Below are 26,386 nucleotides of genomic sequence, written 5' to 3' on the forward strand. Positions count from 1 at the left end.
TTAGGACAGTCCAGGATTTCTCGCCAGCTCAGCATTCTTGGAAATTATCTGTTGTAGGTCATCCGGTAGGAACCGGATGATGCGCCACCCTTCCTCAATGGATATGTTGCGTCCCCCATGGGACTGGTAGAATGAGATGGCCGGCTGGTTCCAGTCCAGGACAGCCAGCTGCAGGCGAGTGCAACCCAGAGATAGGCACAGCTGAGAAGAGAGGATAGACACAATGAGGACCAGCACAGCCACAATTATATTATAACATCAGCTAAATTCACAGTGGTCAGAAAATAGAAACCCCCCACTTAGTAGGGCCCTTACCACCACACTAAGTAGGGGGCCTCACCACCTCACAGAGAATGAAGGAAAATCTCCCTGTGGGATCCCCATGATCAAGATCCGAGGGGCAGAGCAAAACAAGTTGGGGGCGTGGCCTGGTTGGAGTCGAGGCTATGGTTGCCACATACTATTGGTGGACAGGACTGTTCAAATGTGTGACCACAGGGAGATTTTCCTTCATACTCATAAAGTGAGTGCAGGAGCCAGGATGACCTCCCCCCCAGACCAGCACTCACAGCGGTGGATGTTAAGGACTTGCACCCCTTCTGACAGTGTGAACCTAACCAAACACCTATTGGGTCTTTAGAGGCCTCACCACCACACTAAGTAGGGGTCTCATGTCCATCGAATTTTCACTGCATCCAATTTGCTTGACATGCGAGTGTGATCAGCTCTCAATGGAGCCGGTTCACACATGTCTGGGGCGGCCGCAGTGTGGATTCCAAAAGGATCCTGTGTGTTTATGGGTCCAATTCAGGTCCAAATTCAGGCAACATTTTGGACCTTAATCGCACCTGAACCGGTGAACAGGAACACACCGGATCCCAGGCTGGAAACCATGACCACACAAATGTGAACCCGGACTTACTCCTATGTCATTTTCAGCTCTTTGTGTAGAAGCCCAAGCTGGAACTTGGTGGAACTCAGTTCCCCCACCTTTGGCTCAGGCCCTCTGCTCCCTGCTCATCACTATCACTCATAAACACAGAGGTCTGTCTTCCTGTGTTTTCCAAGTGCAGAATGGGGACAAAGCAGATGCCGATGCCTGGGGTTCAGTGTGAATGCCGACACCCCCACTGGATGATCTCCCTGCAAGTGAGAGAGGCGAAGCCATCTACAGTGTGAGGGGAGGTACTAGAGAAGAAGAGGGGTAAAAGTGAGATGTGGATGGGGGATGCAGAACTAAGCAGCTGTGGAAGAAGGCTGAACTCTGTACTCTGTGTGTAGTGCACCCCTGAACTCTGTACGCAGCACACTCCTGAACTCTGCACTGTATACGCAGCACACTCCCGAACTCTGCACGTAGCACACCCCTGAACTCTGCACTCTGTGTGTAACCCCACCGAATTCTGCACTCTGTACATAATGCACTCCTGGTATTTGATGCCCTTATAAGACCCTCTCACTGTTAGTGAAATTTTGACCAGTTTTGGGAGGGGGTTTTTTTTTTTGGGGGGGGGGGGGTTGTGGTTGAGTTCCTGCACCTTTTTTCTGAGAAAAAAACCCATGAGAAGCCCCACCATGTTCTATGATCCTGAAGAGTTAGGGTTTCCAGTTATAATGTGGGCGGGCCTATCACATAGGAAAAGTGTCCACAACTGAATCCATTCTTTTCAGGTCAGTCTGTCCACTGTCTGGGGTGCAGCGCACTTAGGGTTGTCTCTTATTATCCACTACTTTTTTAACAAGGATGCTGATTTCAGTGGCCAACACACCAGTTGTTGCGCCCTCTGGTGGCCATGGGATGACCCCACCCCTTTATGTACTTTAGCGACCAGACTGAATGACAATTCTGTTTCTCCCAGTACTGTCTCTGTCGGGTAGAGTGTCCAGGACTACAAGAGTTAATGTCTGTCAGGGTACCAATGGCAGGGGAAGGACTCCAGGACCCAGCATCTGTCAGGGTACCAACAGTAGGAGAAGGATTCTAGGACCCAGCATCTCCACCAACACTTCACATGGGCCTTTATAAGGAAGCCTGCTAAGTTGCTAAATTGATCTTAAGCTTGTTACCTGTGTTCCTTAGTTACCGAACCAGCTTGTTCCTGACCTGTCTCTTGCCTGCTTCAGTCCTCGACCATGGCTTGTCTTTCGGATACCCTCTGCCTGCTTCTTGTGTTTGATCTTGGCTTCCCACCTCGCTTTTGGCGCTTTTCCACTGCATGGAACCGTACCGGTTCGGCACGCTTTTGTGCTTTTCCACTGCTGGTACTGCATGGTATAGGGTCGGAACGGTTCGGTACGGTACGGTATAGGTTTGCTTTTCCACTGCATGGAACCGAACGGTACGGTACGGCTCTGAAAAAACAGTACCTACTCGATTGTGGTTCCAACAGGTACCAAACTGGTACCATATCCCACAATCCTTTGCATGCAGTCACTACTAGCCACTGATTGGTCAGAGAATCCCACCCACCCCGTTGTTATCCCACCCACTTAACTTTAGTACTACTTTAGTGGAAAAGCAAACCTATACCGTACCGTACCGAACCGTTCCGACACTATACCATGCGGTACCAGCAGTGGAAAAGCAAACCGGGCCGAGTAGAGCCGAGCCGGTACGAGCTGGTACTTGCAGTGGAAAAGTGCCATTTGTCTGCTCTGTTACCCACCTGGCTCCTGATCCTGGCTTGTACCTACTTTCCTTCTGACACAGTGATTCTACAGACCTGTCACACCTCACAGGCGCCATCTGCCTGCAGCCTCTGCTCAATACATCAGAAGTATCCCTGAGTCCTCCTGCAAGCAACTCCACAGGCGACCTGTGCTACTTTGTGCCCGACTCCTCCTGTCTCACCTCCAGGGGAGTCCAGAACTTAGCCGTAAGGGAAGCCCTCTCTCCATTGGCCTCCAGCACCTAGTACCCAATAGTTTTAATCAGCCATCATGTCTGAGGCAGAGAGAGGTGGTTCCGCGCTGGAAGCTCTATGTCAACAGATTATTGCCCTGACACAAGCAGTCAAGAACCTGCAAGATAGCTACTTCCAGCTTGATGGGCATTTCCATACCCTCACTGCTTCCATGACTGCTGCTGAGCCAAACCCAGCCACAAGCTCCTCCCCTAGGACAGCACCTTCCAGTTCAGCTGCTGCGGCTCCACCTGCTGTGGTTCTGCCTCCTCCAGAACCCAGAGTGCCCACTCCTGAGCACTTTTCCGGAGACCGATGGAGGTTTAGGGCCTTCAAGAATGCCTGTGAACTTTACTTTGCCCTGCAATCCAGGACTTTTGTACTAGAGACTGTTAGAGTGGGGTTTATTATCTCCCTCCTATCTGATTAACCACAATCATGGGTTCATTACCTGCTTGAACAGAAGGATGAGGTGTTAAACTCTGTCACCACATTCTTTGAAGCCATGTCGGCATTATATGATGATCCACAGAGAACCACCACTGCCAATTTGGCCCTTCATTCCCTTGTGCAGGGACCAGTGGAAGATTACATCAGAGAGTTCCGTAGATGGGCAGCCAATACTGGTTGGAATGATGTGGGTTTAAAATACCAATTCGGTCTAGGCCTTTTCGAAACCCTCAAGGATGAGCTGGCCACGTCAGAGGCTTGCGCTACACTCGAGGCTCTACATAAGAAATAGTTTTAGCTCTCATAAATTCCTTTCATTCATGACAGCTTTCTTACTACTGTGATCAGCTACAAATAATCACATGGTACAGGGTGCTGTGTTTGGCCCAGGTACCATGTGATAGCTGTAGGCCAATCATAGCATCACAATAGTAAGCAAAACAGACCTGAAAAGAAGCTATTTGTGACCCTTTAGTTTACATTGTAATTATGTGATTGCTGTGATTGGTCATAGTGATCACATTGTACCCGATACCCATCACCATTCACCATGATCACAGCTGCCATGGGTTTGCGGTGCCACCTGCCCCAGGGGGGGGTCAGTGTGCATGTGCTCAGTGACATACAGGTATATCGCTGAGTCTGTAGTCGCTGCCCGCTATCAGTAAATTCACTGCTATTGGGCGTCAAGTGGTTGAAAAAATGGACTGGAATGGTTGGGGGTGTAAACTGATATAAAACTGATGATCATCCATTTACATCCCTTTGTCGTAGGAGTGCATTGCTGTCCATTTTTAATCCATCAATGGACAGATGAAAAATGAAAAGACTGAGCACCCGTGTGAAAAGAGCCCAAGTGTGTATGAAGCGCGATGTATAGACCACGTGTACTCACGTCTGATGTAGCCACTAGTAGCTTGGAGCCGATGCCTTTACCTGTTGGAGAGAAGAGGGGGTCAGAATATGGAGGAGACGCACCAGGTTTGTATTTATCTATAGGAGAGAAAGGCGCCTATAAGGATACAGCTATCAGTGCTGCACACAGGGACCCTGGGAGAAGAGGGGGCCATCATGTCATCATACTGTTCTACACAGCTTTTCTACAATCCCATGACTATTTCCTGTCCAAACTTATGGAACATGAAGAGGAATTATCTATCTACCATTTTTACATTACACTATGACATCTTAAATTGTGGTGACTGAAGAGCGTAAATCTAGACGGGTGATCACGTGTTCTTGTTGGCTCTCCCCCTCCCCATCATGAATCCGGTATACTCCACCTCTGTACTGCGGCATGACATAGATATCCTCCAGGTACAGCGATCGCCCCTTCCATGTGCTGTAGATGTAGTGAGACAGGGCGAAACCCACCAGCCGCGGGCCTGAAAACATAAGAATGGACCCAGTTTATATTTATTAGCCTGTGAATGGGCAACTGGAAACATTTTTTTTTTTTTTGGTAAAAGAGATTTTTTAAAAAGTAAATAAAAAAAAATGTATATTATTCTTATTACTTTTTTATCTTTGGTAGAAGAGCTTTTGTGTGCATATACAGTATCTCACAAAAGTAAGTACACCCCTCACATTTTTGTAAATATTTTATTCTACCTTTTCATGTGACAACACTGAAGAAATGACACTTTGCTACAATGTAAAGTAGTGAGTGTACAGCTTGTATAACAGTGTAAATTTGCTGTCCCCTCAAAATGGAAGGTGGAGGAGCGCAAGGTCTCTAACATCCCCCAGCTCTGTGATGTCATCATGGAGGAGGGGAAGAGGACTCCAGTGGCAACCTGTGAATCTCTGGTGAACTCCATACCCAAGAGGGTTAAGGCAGTGCTGGAAAATAATGGTGGCCACACAAAATATTGACACTTTGGGCCCAATTTGGACATTTTAACTTAGGGGTGTACTCACTTTTGTTGCCAGCGGTTTAGACATTAATGGCTGTGTGTTGAGTTATTTTGAGGGGACAACAAATTTACACTGTTATACAAGCTGTACACTCACTACTTTACATTGTAGCAAAGTCTCATTTCTTCAGTGTTGTCACATGAAAAGATAGAATAAAATATTTACAAAAATGTGAGGGGTGTACTCACTTTTGTGAGATACTGTATATTTATATACAGCACATAGCCAAGATCAGAGTCAGGGATTGGAGTACCAAGAGGCAAGTATTCTGTAATGTACAAGTATATTGTGGATGCTTCATGGCAACACCACCCCAAGCCCACTTTACACCCCATGGCTCACCATTCATTTCACACGGAAAAAAAATTTAATTCAAACCAATTTTGTCAATTTTTAAACCTGCTCTGGACAATTTGTGTTCAGTTTTTACCATCCGATAAAATAATCCAGACAGATATCTTATTGATGGGCCACGCCAAAAAAATCTGCACTTTTTTGTCTGAGGATTTTAAAGATAATCAGCACCCACTGAACCGTACATCAATGATGGTTGTCACTGGGGAGATGCTGAATGTCACTTGTGCAATCAGTAAGATGCATTTACTAAAGTGCAATGTTTGACCTTGGTGGTCAGCTAATTATGTCATCAGTTGAATAATCAACTACATTTATAGTCTTCATATAAAAAGGAGTTTACTTGATTACATGTGGAGAGCCACCCCAATGATTCCCTTTTCTTGGGTGACATACCTGTAAAGGGGACCTATCACCACTTTGCAAATATAAGTATTGATATAATTATTTGGAAATGTACAATCTAAAACCTGGTTTTAAACAAAACGGTACAGAGGTGAATTAGGGAGCTATGGCTGGAGAACAGAGGTGAGGTGGGGAGCTATGGGATGGAGAACAGAGGTGAGGAGCTATGGGATGGAGAACAGAGGTGAGGAGCTATGGGATGGAGAACAGAGGTAAGGAGCTATGGGATGGAGAACAGAGGTGAGGTGGGGAGCTATGGGATGGAGAACAGAGGAGAGGTGAGGAGCTATGGGATGGAGAACAGAGGTGAATTAGGGAGCTATGGCTGGAGAACAGAGGTGAGGTGAGGAGCTATGGGATGGAGAACAGAGGTGAGGAGCTATGGGATGGAGAACAGAGGTGAGGAGCTATGGGATGGAGAACAGAGGTGAGGTGAGGAGCTATGGGATGGAGAACAGAGTTGATGTAGGGAGCTGTGGGATGGGGAACAGAGTTGATGTAGGGAGCTGTGGGATGGGGAATGGAGGCGATGATGGGAATGCGATTTCATTCTTGCATGATTTGCAAATCTATATTGTTCTGCTTGTATTAGAACAGAATGATAAACTGATAATGCTGTTTTACACAGCATTCCTCATAACTGATACAAAGTTGTTCTCTAGGCAGATTCCAATTAGTTTCATTGTTGATTGATATTATTGATATTCTTCTGTTAATAGGTTTACATGAATGCAACTTTGTATCAATTATCAGAAACTTCTTCTGAATGGAGAAATAATGGAAAGCTGCCCTCTACTGGACAGAAGTGCAAGAAGAAGCAAGAAAGAATATCCTCCCACAATGGGGAGATCTCCCTGCAGTAGTTTGTGTCTCTGCGTCTCCCACAATGATGAGACCCCCCCCCCCGTAGTTTGTGTCTCTGCCCCTCCCACAATGGTGAGATTTGACCCTCCTGATACCTTCTACTCTTTTCTGTTCATCTTCTTCCTCGGCTACCAGGCAACGGAATAAAGGGGAGGGTTCCACAAAGCCGTCACGCCGCAGACCTGTGAATAAAAAGAACAGGGATTGAAAAATATGGATGCCAACAACTAAATTAACTCTATGCAAAGAGTGATGCTTGTATATAAAAAGCTACCAATAGGGCAAAGTATTAAGGAGGGGGTAGGGTAGCTCAGGGGAAAAAAGAGTGGCACATGGGGCAGAAGGTGCAGGGATAGGATGGCACATGGGGCAGAAGGTGCAGGGATAGGACGGCACATGGGGCAGAAGGTGCAGGGATAGGGCGGCACATGGGGCAGAAGGTGCAGGGATAGGAGGGCACATGGGGCAGAAGGTGCAGGGATAGGATGGCACATGGGGCAGAAGGTGCAGGGATAGGACAGCACATGGGGCAGAAGGTGCAGGGATAGGGCAGCAAATGGGGCAGAAGGTACAGGGATAGGACGGCACATGGGGCAGAAGGTACAGGGGTAGGACGGCACAGGGAGCAGAAGGTACAGGGATAGGACGGCACATGGGGCAGAAGGTACAGGGGTAGGACGGCACATGGGGCAGAAGGTACAGGGATAGGACGGCACATGGGGCAGAAGGTACAGGGGTAGGACGGCACATGGGGCAGAAGGTACAGGGGTAGGACGGCACATGGGGCAGAAGGTACAGGGGTAGGACGGCACATGGGGCAGATGGTACAGGGATAGGGCGGTACATGGGGCAAAAGGTACAGGGATAAGGCAGGTAAAGTTGTTCCCTGAGGTAAAAAGGGGTCCAAGGCAAATCTTACCCAACCCCCTTCCCAATTTTCCTGATGAGCTCATTGGACGATCGGATTATCCCAAATATATCTGCAGAAACCCATTTTATTATTCTGTATTTGTAAAAAGAATATTCCTCCCTCTCCATGCACGAGGGGATCAGTAGCAAGCCACAGACCGGAAGTAACATCACATCATGGCCAGTGGTGTATTATGGTTCTATGTAGCTTCCTCATCAGACCCTGAGACATAATTTGTCCAAGTGCCACATACTGTACGTGTTCAATGGAGCAGGGGATGGAGTCAGCGGGACATAGGATGGAGTCAGCGAGACATAGGATAAGGTGGCACTGGTGGGCACTGATGAGATGGTACTAATGAAGCTGAAATGATAGGCGGCATTGATGGTCACTTGGGAGGAGGCACCGATGGGCAGCACTGATGGGCACTTGTGGGGGGGGGCACTGATTATCAGAGCACACGTCTCCTTTTATACTTGCCAGTTACCGGCTTTCTGCCGATATCTGGCAAGTGTGTTTAGATCGTGATCAGCTGTGATTGGACACAGCTGATCATGTGGTAAAGAGCCGCTGTGATTGGCTCTTTACCCTGATCTGTGATCAGTTGTGTCTGAAGGACTCCGCAATTACAGATTGAGCCAGTTGCACGCCGCAGTGGGCATGGTTCGGGAAGGGCATCAATAGAGGTCTTTCCAGAACTGGATGACTGGGCTGTAGCCATCATTCTGCTATAGCCCGGTCTGCTATAGCCCGGTCACCTGGGGGGGGGGGGGGATATTGCCCCCCTGAAAATTCTGCCAATGGAAAATGCCTTGCAGCAGACACGCCCCTAAACATGGCTATGGTAACCTGGTAGCTTGCCTCTCAAGTGAGAGGTCTTGGGGGCATGACCTGGTAGGGGGTCCAGGCTGAGACTGCCACTCACTATCATACAGCAGGTCTTGACTTAATGTGCAGCGCCCGGGACACCTATCACTTTCTACCATTACCTGGAGCATAGACAAGCTCCCTTCTGTGGAGTGGCTGTGGCTTGTGGCGTCTTCCTGACCCTCTAGCAGTTTCCGTTAGGTCACTTCCGGCCCATTGTGATGTCACTTCCGGTCTGTTGGTTGCTACTGCTCCCCTCATCCATCTTCATCCTTGAAAGAACCCCCTAGATTTCTCCTTGGCATAACACTCATTGGACTACACACCAACTGTCCTCTCTGGCGTCCTCTCCATTTATGGGCTGGTATCTACGTCATCTCTTGCCAAGACGCCACCTCTCGTATCCCCAGATGGGAGGCGAGCTCCATGATAGCAGACTGGGATGGACCACTTGAGATACGCACAGGACACCCTGGTCAGACTGACTTCCCATAGTCACACCGGCATATGCCAGCCCAACAGGAGGACACTACCAGGGATTGTCTTTACATCCCTAAAGTACAACGGCCCAGGATTGCAGCGGCCCTCCACGAAGGACTGTTTAAACCTGGGAGGGTAAAGTAACTTTGGATTCCAAGTGTATGTTCAGCACTCCCTATACGCAGCAGTGCCACACATGTGCCGATCTGCAATACACATCGTATAATTTCCGTGGCAGCTGAATATTACTTATGGTGTCATCTCTATCAGGACTATCTAGTAATCACACCTACACCTGTGCACAACTTCACTATTGTTGCCTGAATTTTTGATGATGTGAAATATTGTAACAGAACCTGCGACCCACACTGTGTTTGTTGGCTTCCGTCAGTATACGGCTTCCTCCAGTCTTGAACATAGATATCAGGTATTACAGCCGCCCTACATACAAAACAAGCCTGAACTTAGCTTGTATAGAACTGGAACATTTATTGAACAACTCACACCGAATATATACAGGATGGTCATCCCCCTTCTGATCAGATTACCCCACCAGGTCAGGTGCCTGATTACATTATCCTATGAAGATGAAAATTTGTACAGAAATATAATTAACATATCTAAAGAACAACCAACACAAACCGTATTCTACTTTTCCACCTGTAACTAATAAATGACAATGATTCAATCAACTTGAGCTAATTAACTAGCAGACTGCTGTCCTCGAGCTCCTGAAATACAATACACATTATCATAAGTGTAAACACAGGACCCATAGTAGATAACAGGTGAGTAAATCAGCATATTCAACAATGTGTGGAGGACAGGTGGTTGAGCTGATGATATTAGCATCTGCTAGGAGTCTGACTGTGTCAAGATGTCTTCATATGTTTCTTGAGATATATGGTAGATAAATATTACTGTCCCATTTGAAGTAATCCAAACCATATTCTCAGTATCCATTAAGTAGCTGTCCATCATTTCCTTGGTCACCCTGTGTCCCTAACAGACACAGGGTGACTTACACATAATAGGGGCCTAGGGGGCTGAGAGAGGGATTTCCCAGCCTCTTTAAGGTAAGCTGTGTACCACGGGCCCCCCAACTAAAGTGACTCCCGTAGCAAATATACATATAGTACTTCAGTAATCACAAAAATTCCTTAACATCTCTATCCGTTTATCAGGATGAACTTTTCACTGGATATACCTGTAGAACGGTTTACCACTGGGATTACCATACGGCCATAAAACATTCATTGACATTAGGCCATGCCGTAGTGCAACACCAGGGCGTTCTTGAAGATCTTCATGGTCCACATAACCCCCTTTTTTCAGTCACCAGCCTCCCCAGCTTGAGCTGACAGGGGTCCAGACAGGGGAATTCCACATTTACCTCACATTTGATAGGATACACATACGTCTATTGCCGGTCGGAATCATCTCTGGCGTCTGGACGGTCAATTTTTGTTCCCTTTTTATCTTGTTTCATGTTTTGTGTTTTTCTTCGTCTATTGTGAGTTTGGTTACATGCATATATGTGTCCAAGTGAGTCTGGCTATGTTCCTGTCCGGGATATTTTTGATGTTATTATATTCTACTTAGATATGTTTCCATTGTGAACAAAGTATCATTAAAGATAATTTTTATAAACAGTACCCCTTCACAACTTTTTGCCAACAAAATAGCCTTCTTCTTTTCCTGTGTCTATACAGGATATATTTCTTGAGATATGCTTTACAGCAGGCATGTCCAAAGTCTGTCCCCACGGGCAGCTTTAATACAGCCACACAGGTAATTTGGAAAAATGTTGGCCCCTGTGAATCCCGAGCGCTGCTCAGGACCCCTGGGATCTCTAGATCTTTCAACGCCACGGGACTGCACGTATGCCATATTAGTTCTTTTACCATTTATTTTATACATCCTCTTATATATGCTACTGTTTAGAATTACTTCTACTCAAAGTGATGGTCCATCCCGGCCCGCTGCATCCAATTCCGGTTTTTCCTGTGTAGCACCCTCCTAGGTAGGTGCTAGAAAAATGTATACATGGCCATGTCAGGGAGCCTGAATTGTTAGCTAGCTGTCACATGTTTCCAGGTATGTCTGTTGAGTCTGGGGAGTCTCCCTACTGTGTCCAATGAGGGATCTTGTTGGTCAGTGGAGGAAACCTAGCCAATAGCACACCAGGGTTTATGACTTTATGTCTCAGTGGGTTGGGTTTACTGCAATACACCCTGGGATTGGATATAAATCTGTGGGGAGCATGTGACAGAGCGTCTTTTGGCGGGAGCATTAGTCCCAGGAGGATGCAACGGAGGTTGAGATGGGCTGCAGAAAGGATCCAGAGTTGCTGACCAAGTGGAGCTGCGTTGCAGAGGTCTCCATGAAAACAGTGTCGTGAGTACTTGAGACCTGCCCAGGGGTCTGCCTGAGAGGGGACCACTCCAGAAGGTCAAGGGGATCCAGGAGCCAGCTAACCAGTGATTGTGGCAGTGAAAGGGGGTGCCAAGTATTAAATTCCTGAAGATAGGGGAGTAAAGGGGGTGCCAGTGTGGGCCATGAAGCGTTCAGCAGTGCAGTTAAAGTGTACAGTCAGCTTCCTCAGGAAGGAGTACCTCAGGGAGCTAAAAAGTACTTTGACAGTCAAAGGCAAAGTACGTGTCAAGTCAGCATTAACAGGCATTCAGCCAACGTTAACTAGCGTCAAGCAGCATTTTCTAGAGTCCCTGCCTAATTGTGTATAGTTTAATTGTTGGAGTATCCCACTCATCCCTTCTCCCATCCAAGTTCCTAAATAAACCTAAAAAACCCAAAGATACTGGACTGGTTCTTGTCTCAGTGCTCACACTTGGAGAAACATGTTCAAAGGTACTTTTGTTGCACCCGGTGACCCAGAGGAACCCACAGCCAGCACCTATGCTGGGAATTCTGCTACATTTGGGGGCTCATCCGGGATTTCACCCTGGCTTACCAGGCTGGTTGCTAATGGCAACGGCTGCAACAATTGTGCAAAATCTCAATTTTTGTGTCCAGAACTGTGTTCTGATGTCCAAGCCAAGTGTGAGGCCAGCTCTATAGGAGACAGGGAAAGTGGGATGAAGATTAAAGTGCACTTGGATGGTTGCCCGTGGCAACACAAATGTTCCAGTCAGTTCTGCAAAATGGCTGGAACCTTCCACCTCAGTTATGAAATGTACTCTGCTATCAAGTATTGGAGAGCAGGAAAGAGGCCTTTAACTGTAAATAAAGACTGTATCTGCCTGACAGGAAAAGGTCCAAGTGTGGACGGAGAAAATGACGGCCAGGGGCACGTGGGGCGGAGTTAAGCAGCATTTTTTAGAGTCCCTTCCTAATTGTGTATAGTTTAATTGTTGGAGTATCCCACTCATCCCTTCTCCCATCCAAGTTCCTAAATAAACCTAAAAAAACCCAAAGATACTGGACTGGTTCTTGTCTCAGTGCTCACACTTGGAGAAACATGTTCAAAGGTACTTTTGTTGCACCCGGTGACCCAGGAGGACTCACAGCCAGCACCTATGCTGGGAATTCTGCTACACCTGTTACTTGTAAATACACTATTGTTAACACCCACCGTCCGCCCCCGCCAGCTTTATATCCCTTGTCCAATATGGCCTCGGACTTAGCCTGATTAGGAAGTGCTAAAAAACACAAATAAATCCGGCGCTAATATGACAGGACCTGTGCCCTCTCTATAATTGGATTAACACCTGGGGGTGAAGTAGCAGCTATTTGGGAACAAAACACACCAGGAGGGATGTTCAAAAGTATCAGTTGCACAAGGGTCAACCACATATAAGCGCTATATCAACCCACCGAAGATGATTACTGATGTCATGAATGATGCCAATGTAGTAAATAGAACATTGAAAAGTTGTCAGGACAACCATACGAGAAGCAGGCACTCCTCACGCTCCCCTGGCTCCACTGCATTGGGTCAACGCACATGCTGCTCACCACGAGCGACCCTATGGCGGTTTAAGCCTCATTTTGGTCCTCCATCTCCTGGAGTTTGACATCACATCTGGGTCCTCTTCCCGGTCGGCACTCATCGTGGGTGATCGGAGCGGCCACAGACGGTGATCCTCCTTGCAAATACTCCAAAAAAGAAAATTGTGATGCTGAGCACCCTGCTCCCGTGCTCAGAACCAGGTCCTCAGGCTGCCTTTGCTGCCCTCTACGACCGGGGTGGTCAACAAAACACTGCAAATAAAAACAAAGAAAAGGGCGCACCAGCCTAGCGCATTATCCTCAGTGGGCTTTTAATGAAACAAGTTTTAAAATCAGCTACTCACAAACATGCGAAATATTCCTCCTTGCCTCCTATACCGGCCATTGTGTGACCCCTTTTCCACCATTCCCTGTCCAGGATTGAGGCATTCCGTTATCATCTCCTCACAGCCCAAGCAAGACACAACTGTCCATACTGCTGGATTGTTCCTGGCTGGTTTTATGCCTTCACACACACTGGATGGTCACCAAGCTGTGAGTTTTCAACCCCTCATTTTGGCTTCACCATTGCAGATCCAGCAGGGGTCATTGTACAAAGTGTACTGCTGTTTTATACATACGGAACTGATTTTGAATAAAACTTTTCAATGTTCTATTTATTACATTGGCATCATTCATGACTATCATTGCTGCCATCATTATTCATCATTGGTGGGATCATATATATCGCTTATGTGTGGTTAACCCTTGTGTGACCGATTAGGGAGCACGCATGTCAGTTGGTCTAAATCAGTTATAAATATATTTGGACACAACATGTATACTTGATGTTATGTTCTTATTCATATTTTTTTAACTTAAAAGTTGACAGACAAAACTTTATAACCAATGTAGCAAGGTTTCCAGGCCTGTGGCCTGATGTGGGTCTGCCATTAGTACCAGTAATCCCTCCAGCCCATGTAAGCTGTGACCTTGGGTGTGACAACTGAAGCAGCGACAACTCCGGCATATTTGTTTGTGGTTTTTTTATTGGAATAAAGGGGATGGGAGAAGGGAATAAGTGGGATACTCCTTGAGGCTTAAACTAATTATAATTGGGACTTTTACACCTGAAATGCCCGTTGACGCTTCTTTGACACCAGCCGGTGCCAGCCAATGCTCTCTGACACTGAGAATATTCTGTAAACAGAAGAAGTGCTGAATCCTCGACTTTTAGTCCAGAAGATCCAAGACTAAGAACTGTAGAACTCCTGACACTGTTGCACTGTGAAAGTCACTGAATACTTTCCCCCGCCTGGCACAGCTTGAGGTAGTATATAGTAGAACTCTGTATAGCGGTCTCTCTAACTGGCACTATGTGACAGTATTCACCGTCACTGGAAGTTAAAAACAGATAATTAATGGTTTGAATTGCTTCAGATGGGACGGTCATATTTGCCAGCAATATCTCCATATAGGAATATAAAGATTTATTCCCATTTGCCATGAAATCTGTTCTTCCTGAATGCTGTGTATATTACATATCTTTCAATGTCAGACAGGTTTTCCTTTTGTTTGTTTATTGTGAGGGAATGTGGATTGCCCTGTCTCATTGTTAAGTGTTAATGACTTCCCATTGTTCTGTCTGTCTGCGTTAAGAGACACTTATTATGGGATGTATATAGGTATGTGGATTGGATGCTAAGGGGGAGGGGGGATTGTCCCACATTGTATATTTTTATGAACACTGTATGAGAGTGTAAAACTCTGTTCCTATTGGATTGTGAATGTTACGTCCAGTCTTCAACAAGGTCCACCTGGGTGGTAACCTTGTGGGTAAAAACTGTATATAAGTCTGTTCAATAAAGTTGTTCTAGAGTTACTTCACCCTCAATCTAGAGTCCTGTCTCTTATTAGGGGAATATGCTACAAGGGATTGCTATGGTCCTCCATACTCCCTTGGATAATCACTAAGCTCTTATAAGAGCTTGTGTAAGAGCTTGTTCTGCTGCACTCTCTGGGGAAAGAGAGGTTCACCCACGGGAACCTGGAGCCTTGTCATAGGTCCAGGGTGGGTAGGAGATTGCGAGACCCTAACCAAGCTGCAGCGGTTCGTGGGGTCTGAAGTGGTTACGGTGTCTGGTGGAGTGCTTGGAGCCCTCGTGAAGCACTAGGAGCATATGTCAACGGAGGTACCCAGTCAGGGGTGCCCTGTTCCGTTACACACGCTCTGTACAATTCAGGGCCCAAACTGCAGGTGCCCCTGTTAACCTCAAACTCTTCAGGGTCCACTGACTATGTACCCCTTCTGTAGCTTCAGGGTCCTCAACCTAGGTACCCCCTTTGCAGCTAGCTGACACTGGATCCCAAAACCTCTCCCGGAGTGGTCCCCTCTGACTTCAGGCAGACCCCCAGGGGCAATCCTCAGTACTCACGACCTGTGTAAGCTTTCCTGGGACTGGACCCCTCTCTCTCTCCGCAGGCTCTCGGCACATCGGATCCCCTCAGCTCACTCAGCACTCTCTGGATTCCCAGGCGACACCCTGAGACATCCACCTTCCTCAGACAGGAGGAGAGACAGCCGCACTCTCCTTCCTGGGACTCTGCTCCCGCCAAAGACACCGTGTCACGCACTTCCCCCCCAAACTTATACCCACTCCCAGAATCCTTTGCAGCCTAATCTGCCTTCTGGGGTAGCTACAAGCTGGGATGTGTCCCCTGATTGGGCTTACCACACTGCCCTATGAGAAGCCTCTCACAGGAGCCAGTGGGGAGACTTCTCCCCTCAGCAGACACATCTGGAAGCCCGGACACCCTGACTAAATAAATTCACAGCCCTGCTGTTAGGCAGACAAGGCCCACTATACATTTACCTAGCACCTACCTGTAGGGTGCTACACCAATAATATATAATGTACTTTACAATGTTCCCAACATATATTTCAGCTTCCTAGATTCTTTCTTTTCATCTGGCCTTCAGATATGAATGTGATTTAACACCTGTTTAGATTTGTCATCCATGTGACAAAATGAAAAGTATGCCGTTTGGAATAAACTTTGCATAAAAAAGTTAATTTGCATTTAATTTTAATGGTCCAAAGAATGTCAGGCAAAATGGTCGGCCCTCACGCATGTTCACTTCATCAAATCTTGCCCTCTTTGAAAAAAAAAAAGTTTGGACACCCCTGCTTTACAGGCTACGTTGACAGACACCATATGGGTGAAGGCAGGATTGGGTAAATTTCATACACTATTAGCCTTAATTTGAGATTGTTGTGGTATGTAACATCCATCGGTTATTGCCTCCACTATTCATGCTTACGCAAGCTCACCCTCGTGAAATATTTTAAAGCTTATGATACCATTTTTCGAATTCTCAGTAAACGTTTTACCTTGGGATAATTCGGACACATGCTTTGATTTGTGAGATCCAATTACAGAGAACTGATATATTGACACATTACAGCACCATCTTGTGGTCACTTTCCATATAGTGATCTGGTTTGTGCGTTTCTTTTTAAATACCGAGATTGCAGCGCCACCTACCTTCCGCTGTATTATTCACCTGATCCGCCATCTTCTCATATTCTGCCAATTCCTGCAATATAAAAGACACAATAAGCACAACACAGCACACTCTACTGGCTGTACTGATCACTGCTACTGAGAATTACACCCGGCATACAGGACAGGAGAAGTAGTACTGTGCAGAGTCCATACATACAGAATAAGAACAGATACTAAGAATTACACCCGGCATACAGGACAGGAGAAGTTGTACTGTGCAGAGTCCATACATACAGAATAAGAACAGATACTGAGAATTACACCCAGCATACAGGACAGGAGAAGAGGTACTGCGCACAGTCTATACATAAAGAATACCGAGCATTACACCTGGCATACAGGACAAGAGAAGTGGTACTGTGCAGAGTCCACATCTATATATAGAATAAGAACACAGTCTGTAGCGTCACATCTTTTCCTCTAGTGGGATTTCTGGTGTAGTTCTCACTTTCTACCACTAAATGTTCTCACCTGTCCTTAATTCAATATGGCACCAATGTGTACTCTGCCATGGGCTCCAGGTGCCACAGCCAACTGGACAGAGTTCCCTGGAGATCTGGGCAGCAATCTTTGGGACAGAGGGGATATATAGCTTTGTTGTGTCATTGCTCTTGTAGGAGCCCTGCAGTTTGGGGTAGCAGGTAAGATACAGACACACACTATGAGGGAGAGATGGGCTGAGCTTAGGCACAGGTTCTTCTGGAGAAGGGACAGTCTAGGGACATTCCAGACACCTCTTGTTTGTACTAGGTGTTGGAAAGAAATATTCTCCGGTATTTATATTGCCGGTCTAGTGTGAGCCTCACACTGATGGGACAGTGCAGAATTCCTCTCTGCAGGTCATAGTTATTGACCACAAGCAAATTTGCTCAAGGAAGAAAAACTTTGGCCACCTACTGACTGTAAGCAGTGTATGCCCACTGCACCACTAAATCTTATGTCTGATGGGGGGGGGAGGTGTTTGGTTGCTAAAGTTGGTTCTAGAAATATGTTTAACCTTGTTTTCCACTGCAGATTACAGTAAAAGAACGTTTTAAATAAAAAACTTAGGTCACCCGATTCCTCTGGACTATAGCCAGACATAAGCCCCTCCCACATTTTGGCATATCATCCCATGTGGCAGGTGTGGCGACAGGATGACCATGGTGCCTTATGGAGCCACACTGGCATTATCCCCAATATTTAATGGTACAAAATTTCCCCTGACAGAACAATTGGAGAGCTCTGCATACCTTCCTGGTTCACCTATAATTTTGCTGGATGGCAGGACCCGTCTGGTGGAGTTATCTGTCTCTTTCTCTGGCAAGACTATCAGCAGCCATAATGACTGCTTGGAAATCCAATATTGTAAAACTTCTTCCATGGTGGAACTCAGGGGAGACTTCCTCACTATGCACATACAGGAACTCTACAAGCACTTGAAATTCAAAGATGGACCTGGCTGGGTATCCATTATTAAAACCCAGATCTTGTGTTTCATGGCCAATTGTTTTCCAGGGTCCAGTTTGGGCAGCTGAAAGAGGTCTTGAAGGACCAAAAAAGCAGAAAAGAATTCCTCCATTCTCTAGGAGGCTAGGGACAGAATTAAGAGGATAAAGAAGTATAGGTAATAGCTGTCCAAAGGGTTGTGAAATCTATGACAATGGACGAGACCCCCCCCCCCCCTTTTACCTTGTCTGTGTTGGGAGGAGGCCATCAAAGAACTGAAAGCATCCATGACTGCCATTTGGCAGGAGGTGTCAGCTGGTAAATGGGAAGTCACCCAGTTCTTGCATGAAATAATTCCATAGGAGAAGCCACAGCATGGGTCAGATGTGTTGGCATTGTGGCTATCTGGGTCATTTCAGGAGAAAGGTATGGAGAGGCAGCAAAAACAACCAAGATACAATGTGACGGCCATGTCATCTAAACAGAAAGGAATTTCTCCAGGTTAGACCGACTGGAACATGCCACTTAGGCAACACCCTATGAGCAGTGAAGCCCATATGAGGGTGGACATCTGCCTTCTCCTGAGTGATTGCTTGTATCTAAGGGGCAAACTTGACCTTGCATGTCCTTACTAGGGATGATCGAACGGTTCGGGTCGACCATCGGTTCGACCCGAACATTGACTGTTCGAAATTCGGCCGAATTCCGAACTTTTTGCGGTAAAAGTTCGGAATTCGGTCACCAGAACCGCCCAAAATGCAATGGGACAGGAATTGGGCTTTAAAAGCCCGTGATTGGCCCAGAAACATCAGTAAAAGCCAATGAGGGGGGCAGGAGTCTGCTAGGAACGTGATTGGAGTGACTACGGGGTCCAGAGGCCAATCAGGAGTGAATACGGCCCACAGTATATAACATAGCCCCGCCAAATCTCTAGCACTGTGATACAGAGACTTTTGAAGAGAGTGGAAGCATTTGTGTTTCTCCTGCTGCTTGTAAAGCTCCAGTGTCATTTCGAAATTATCTTCTGCTGTATGGAGCTGTTCTTTTAGTGTGAGGAAAGGGATATGCAGTGTAGTTAGGGTACTATATACCACTATAGTTAGATTCAATAATCTAGTTTTTGTAGTGATACTTTTAAGTGCCAGCGTGACCGGAGTTTAGGGTGACCTGACTCTGCCATGCCTGGGTGACCGAAACTCTGCCATGTCAGGGTGACCGTAGTGTAGTTTAGGGTTACCTGACTCTGCTATGTCAGGGTGACCGTAGTGTAGTTTAGGGTGACCTGACTCTGCCATGCCAGGGTGACCGAACTCCTGACTCTGCCATGTCAGGGTGACCCCACTATGCAGATTTTGGGTTAGGGGTATACATATATATATATATATATATACACCCCTATACAGAAGTTCAGATGTCATGCCTGCCTCCAAACGCCTTCAAAAAACACACCAAAAAACGCCTGAAACAAAAATGCCCAGTTGTGAAAGAGGGTAACACCATCCCTGCGCTACTGAAATTCTAAGAAAAATAATCTGTTTTTTTTTTCTCCTGGTTCTGGACATGCTACAGAGCTGAAACTTCACAGGTACACTTTTTAGACCCCCCAGACACTAAATCCAAAGAAATCTCTTTTTTTTTTTTTCAATAATTTTTTCAATAATTGGCTGAACTTTTTTTTGCCTGATTCATAGTCCCTGGGGCATGGCCCAGAACCCTAGGCACTTTTTAGGGGAATTTATTGGGTTTTAGGGCTTCAAAATGGTGTTTTTTGATTCCCGAAGTTTGGGTCCCATTGATTTCAATGGGGTTCTGGAATCCGAACCAAACTTTTCAAAAGTTCGATCATCCCTAGTTCTTACACTTATATCTGATCTGTCCTGGTGCGCTCAGTGTGGACACTTTCCTAGTGAAGCTCAGTGAGAATGGAATCTTCCTCTGAGAGAGGACTTCCAGGAAGCCCTGATTTTCCTCTAGAAGATGGGTAGTCCTTAGACACTCTAACCTGCGAGGTGACCTACTAAAGGACTCATGGCGATCAAGTTATCATATTAATGTGTCTTGAAATGTTTGTTTTTTGTTTATATAGTGTACAGTCTGCTGGTCATACTGTAATTCCAAGGATGGCATCCTTTAAGACGGAGGAGTGAGGTTGTGTAGCAGGGCATCAGCCTCACAATATTTCCCTCTAGTGAAACTTCTGGTGTAGTTCTCACTTTTTACCATTAGATGTCCCCCCACTTGTTCTTAGTTCATTAATTAGAATCAGGTTTAGGTGAAGTACTTCTGCTTTGTTCAGTCATTCTAAGACAGCCTTTTTCAACCAAGGTGCCTTGAGGTTTCCTCAGAAGTACCTTGGCAAAATGCCTAAAAATTGCCCAAAATTTGTATACAAGCTGGCTTGTGGATAAAGGCTGCCATTTAGTTACACAAAGTCACATGTTTTAATTGTGCACCATTACGACTTTCTAGCCACCGGAGTCCTAATGACCAATGGCATCACCGGTTGATAAGGAGGATACCAGGTGTCTGCATAGCATCCTTGCTTGACCCTCCCCTTACCCCTCTCCATCAGCTTTGAGGGTACCTTAGCTGGAGTGATGGAGAAAAACTGAGGAAGAGGAGAAACATTGGAATACTAGTCAGTACCAGTTTGCAAAAGTGTATTTGCTTTGGAAGAATTCACCTCCAATGTTGTGTGTCCTACTTGTGGATATTTCTGCATTATGCAAAACTATTTGAATAGTTTTTTACATTTTAGAATGGGGTGCCTCGAGACTGTGGATAATTTTTAAAGGGTGCATCGAGACTGTCCGTAATTTTTAATGGGTGCCTTGTCTGAAAAAAGGTTGAGAAACAGTGCTCTAAGGGAGACATCAGGCATGCAACCAGTGGGTCCTCTGCCATGGACTTGGGCGAGCTTGTGTCTGACTGGACAGACTTCTCAGCCAAAGTGGTCTTATAAAGCCCCTTGCAGGGTCATTTTTTTGGTCAGCCCTGCAGTGCAGGAAAAGTAGCTGGGTACAGACACAGGCTTATGAGGAAAGATAGGCTGAGCCTTGGCATAGCGGAGATAAGAGAATCTAGAGACTTTTGAGACACCTGTTTGTACCCAGTAATGGTAAGAAGGACTTCTCTGCATCTAATCAGCAAACTGGTATGGAGGGAGGCTGCACACAGTACAGTGACAGTGCAGCTGATTGTACACTCTGCATATCTACTGCAATACTGCGCCTGACATGTCTGCATAGAGAGAAGAGTCTAGTTTCTTATGTTTATTCTGGAAGCATAGGGGGAACCCTTCATAATGGGTACAGCAGGTGTACAGACCGGAGAACTTGGCACAGGGATGATGGGAACCCCTCATAATGGGCACAGCAGGTATACAGACCCGGGAACTCAGCACAGGGATGGTGGGAACCCCTCGTAATGGGCACAGCAGGTGTACAGACCCGGGTACTCAGCACAGGAATGGCGGGAACATCTAATAATGGACACAGCAGGTGTACAGACCGGGGAACTTGGCACAGGGATGATGGGAACCCCTCATAATGGGCACAGCAGGTATACAGATCCGGGAACTTAGCACAGGGATGGCGGGAACCCCTCGTAATGGGGACAGCAGGTGTACAGACCCAGGAACTCAGCGAATGGATAGAGGGAACCCCTCATAATGGGCACAGCAGGTGTACAGACTTGGGAAATCAGCACAGGGATGGTGGTAACCCCTCATAATTGGCACAACAGGTGTACAGACCCGGGTACTCAGCACAGGGATGGCGGGAACACCTAATAATGGGCAGAGCAGGTGTACAGACCGGGGAACTTGGCACAGGGATGATGGGAACCCCTTATTATAGGCACAGCAGGTATGCAGACCCAGGAATTCGGCACAGGAATGGTGGCAACCTCTCATAATGGGCACAGCAGCTGTAAAGGTCCGGGAAATCAGCACAGGAATGGTGGAAACCCCACCTATTGGGCACAGCAGGTGTGTACAGACCCGGGAACTCAGCAGAAGGAATCTGTGAACCCCTCATAATGGGCACAACAGGTGTACAGACCCAGGAACTCGGCACAGGAATGGTGGCAACTCCTCATAATGAGCACAGCAGGTGTAAAGACACTGAAACTCAGCACAGGGATGGTGGGAGCCCCTCGTATTGGGCACGGCAGGTGTACAGACCAGGGAACTTGACACTGGGATGGTGGAAACTACTCATAATGGGCACGGCAGGAGTACAGACCCTGGAACTCAGCACAGGGATGGTGGGAACCCCTCATAATGGGCACGGCAGGTGTACAGACCCAGGAACTCAGCACAGAAATGGTGGGAACTCCTCATAATAGGCACAGCAGCTGTACAGGCCTGGGAAATCAGCACAGGAATGGTGGAAACCTCTCATATTGGGCACAGCAGGTGTACAGATACCAGAACTCAGCACAGGGATGGTGGGAACCCCTCATTATGGGCCTGGCAGGTGTACAGACCCAGGAACTCAGCACAGGGATCTCACCAATAGAGTCCATGAGAGATAGAAGAAACTGTGGATGATTTACTTCTCCACCATACAGCCGGATATCAGTTGAAGGAGGAGTTGAGGACCCCATAGAAGATCCATAGACCCTAATAATCATACGGGGCCTCCATATCACATTTCCAGGGGCAGACTGTCTCCGACTCTTGTTGGTATTCCATTCACACCTCCAGCCATGCCTGGGGAGGCAAAGTTGCCCCGTCATCCCTTTAAACCCGGACACGTATTAATTACACAGGTTCTGTGACTGATTATGGTGGTAATTATAGTGCAAAGTATTCACAGCGCCTCACTTTTTCCACATTTTGTTATGTTACGGCCTTATTCCAAAATGCATTAAATTCATTATTTTCCTCAAAATTTGACAAACAAAAACCCAGAACGACAACGTGAAAAGACATTTGTTTGAAATCTTTGCAAATTTATTAAAAATAAATAAAAAAATCACACGTACATTAGTATCTCAGCCTTTCCCATGTCACTCAAAATTGAGCTCAGGTGCATCCTGTTTCCACTGATCATCCTTGAGATGTTTCTACAACTTGATTGGAGTCCACCTGTGGTAAATTCAATTGATTGGACATGATTTGGAAAGGCACACACCTGTCTATATAAGGTCTCACAGTCAACAGTGCATGTCAGAGGACAAACCAAGCCATGAAGTCCAGGAAGTTGTCTGTAGACCTCGGACACAGGATTGTATGGAGGCACAGATCGGGGGAAGGGTACAGAAAAATTTCAGCAGCATTGGCGGTCCCAATGAGCACAGTGGCCTCCATCATCCATAAATGGAAGATGTTTGGAATCACCAGGACTCTTCCTAGAGTGGGCCGCTCGGCCAAACTGAGCGATTGGGGAAGAAGGGCCTTAGTCAGGTAGGTGACCAAGAACCCGATGGTCACTCTGACAGAGCTCCAGCATTTCTCTATGGAGAGAGGAGAACCTTCCAGAAGAACAACCCTCTCTACCAATCAGGGCTGTGTGGCCAGACGGAAGCCACTCCTCAGTAAAAGGCACATGACAGCCCACCTGGAGTTTGCCAAAAGGCACCTGAAGGACTCTCAGACCATGAGAAACAAAATTCTCTGCTCTGATAAAATAAAGATTTAACTCTTTGGCCTGAATGTCAAGTGTCCTGTCTGGAGGAAACCAGGCACCGCTCCTCCCCTGGCCAATACCATCCCTACAGTGAAGCATGGTGGTGGCAGCATCATGCAGTGGGATGTTTTTCAGCAGGACAATCTGGGAGACTAGTCAGGATGGAGGGAAAGATGAATGCAGCAATGTACAGAGACATCCTTGATGAAAATCTGCTCCAGAGTGCTCTGGACCTCAGACTGGGGCGAAGGTTCATCTTCCAACAGGACAACGACACTAAGCACACAGCCAAGACAACAAAGGAGTGGCTACGGGACAACTCTGTGAATGTCCTTGAGTGGCCCAGCCGGAGCCCAGACTTGAACCCAATTGAACATCTCTGGAGAGATCTGAAAATGGCTGTGCACCGACCCTCCCCCATCCAACCTGATGGAGCTTGAGAGGTCCTGCAAAAAATAATGGGAAAAACTGCCCAAAAATAGGAATGCCAAGCTTGTAGCACCATACTCAAAAATACTGGAGGCTGTAATTGGTGCCAAAGGAGCTTCACCAAAGTATTGAGCAAAGGCTGTGATACTTATGTACATGGGAGTTTTTTTTGTTTTTAATATTGATGCATTTGCAAAGATTCCAAACAAACTTCTTTCTCATTGTCATTATGAGGGATTGTTTGTAGGTTTTTGAGGAATATAATGAATTTAATCACATTTAATAACAAAATGTGGAAAAAGTGAAGCGCTGTGAATACTTTCCGGATGCACTGTAAGCTCACTTAGTGTCTCGTGTGCATTATATTACCCTAAGAATCTGTATAATTAATTTGTGTTCAGTTTTAAAGGGATGAGGGGGCAACCCTGGCTGTTGGGGGGTCATCTGCTACCTTTCTATAGGAATAGAAATTCCATCATCCCACCTGGATCATCCGCATGATCTCCTCGCAGTCCCCCGACTCCGCCGCTCGCACCCTGTATCCGGCCATCACGTCGCTCACATACGCCGTACGCACGCTGATTCCCTCCTCCTCCAGCTGAGCCCCACAGCCATCTGTGTTCAGATTCCATGCAGACTGCCGGGGAGTCTCACTCCTCCTGTCACAACCTGTATTTGATGAATTCATTGAGATTTAACTCTTTTTGAGATCTAACTTTTTTTGGCAGCCACCTGATCTGAGATCAGAGCATAGAGAGCGAGTGTGAAAGAGCAAACAGTGTATCCTGTGCTCTGAGTGCAGCCCCTCCCCCTATGGAGAACTTAACCTCTTGTCAGCAATTCACTGCTGGTGAATCTGCTGGCAACGAAGCAGCCAGGGATTCTAATCATCTATTTCAGACCGATATCCTACATGACAATCTGATTCAGATGTTGATGCTGGACCCCACAAAAAAAAAAATGGTGTGGGGTTTCCCCCCAATAAATATACCAGACCCTTATCTAAGCATGCAGCCTAGCAGCCCTGGAATGGAAGGGGGGGGGAGCATGTGCCTCCCCCCTACTGAACCATATCAGGCCACATTCTCTCAAAAAGAGGGGTACTTGTAAAAGGGAGCCCCCTGTCCCTACATTGATGAGGACAAGGGCCACTTCCCCACAACCCTGGCCTGGTGGCTGTGAGGGTCTGCAGGTAGGCGGTGTTTCTGAATCTGGAAGAACCCTTTAGTGTTACGGGAGCCCCTAGTACCACTCCCCAATGCAATAGTAAATTGTAAATAAGGACAGACAGTTTTTGATTAATTCTTTATTTACCAAAAAAAAAGGCCCATGGCATGGTGTACATCCATCATCCATCCCATCACCCAGAGATACAGATTTATGTCAATCATGATGCCCACCCACAGGCTGAAAGAAAAGATAAAGCCGACCGCCGACACGTCTGTTCCCGTCTCATCTGTTGAATGACATTTTTGGTGGAAGACACCTGTTGTAAACAAAGGGACAGGGTCTCTCAGATCACATCATTGACCATTTGTGGATATGACCATTGTAACGGAACCTCGACCCACACTGTAGTTGAGGACTTCCGTCAATATACGGCTTCCTCACAGTCATGAACATAGATATCAAATCCTAGCCGCCCTCATACAAAGCTAGCCAACAACTTAGCTTGTACTAGAAATCTCCCTTAATTGAACAGACACACATAATTTATATACAGCATGGACCCCCCCCCCCCCCCCGATCAGATTACCACACACAGGTCAGGGGTTGCCTGATTACATTATCATATGCAGATGAAATTGTATACAGAAATATAATTAATGTATCTAAAGAATAACCAACACAAACAGTATACTATTTCCACTCAGCAACTAACGGAGGACAATTATTCATTCAACCTGGGCCAATTAAGGTGTGTGTGGCCGTAATCATTTCCCATACCCCTGAATGTTCTGATCCTTAAGATGTACAATGTTCTCATTGTCTGTCTTTCAGATTGTTGAATTATCTTTCAAAACTGTTTTTGTTTTTCTGTATAATACATTATATTCATTGGAGTACAAAGGCTCTGATTTAGCTCATGGGTATAGCGCCACCTGCAGGGGTAATACACTAGCTAACTGAAAAAAAAAAAAAAAACAGAAAGCTTAAGGGGCAGCCCCTGCTTGTGGCCAACCTCGGGTGTAGTTATAAAAAAATTGCAGAAATATTTCTCCTGCGAAAAA

The 26,386-nt window shown here is 46.4% G+C and overlaps 1 protein-coding gene across 1 annotated transcript; it reads right to left on the reverse strand.

The window, feature by feature from the left end:
- On the reverse strand, nt 1-24,705 carry LOC309553080 (thialysine N-epsilon-acetyltransferase-like; the record flags this gene model as incomplete). The annotated part of the gene is made up of 6 exons (XM_082253979.1): nt 1-201; nt 4,249-4,289; nt 4,637-4,738; nt 6,989-7,075; nt 16,645-16,696; nt 24,640-24,705. The coding sequence occupies 6 exons, from the start codon at nt 24,703-24,705 to the stop codon at nt 1-3; spliced, it is 549 nt and encodes a 182-aa protein (XP_082110105.1).
- Between the last annotated feature and the right edge of the window lie 1,681 nt (nt 24,706-26,386).

The sequence above is a fragment of the Pelophylax lessonae genome, assembly GCF_965119305.1.
Source record: "Pelophylax lessonae genome assembly, chromosome: 4".
NCBI classification, from domain to species: domain Eukaryota; kingdom Metazoa; phylum Chordata; class Amphibia; order Anura; family Ranidae; genus Pelophylax; species Pelophylax lessonae.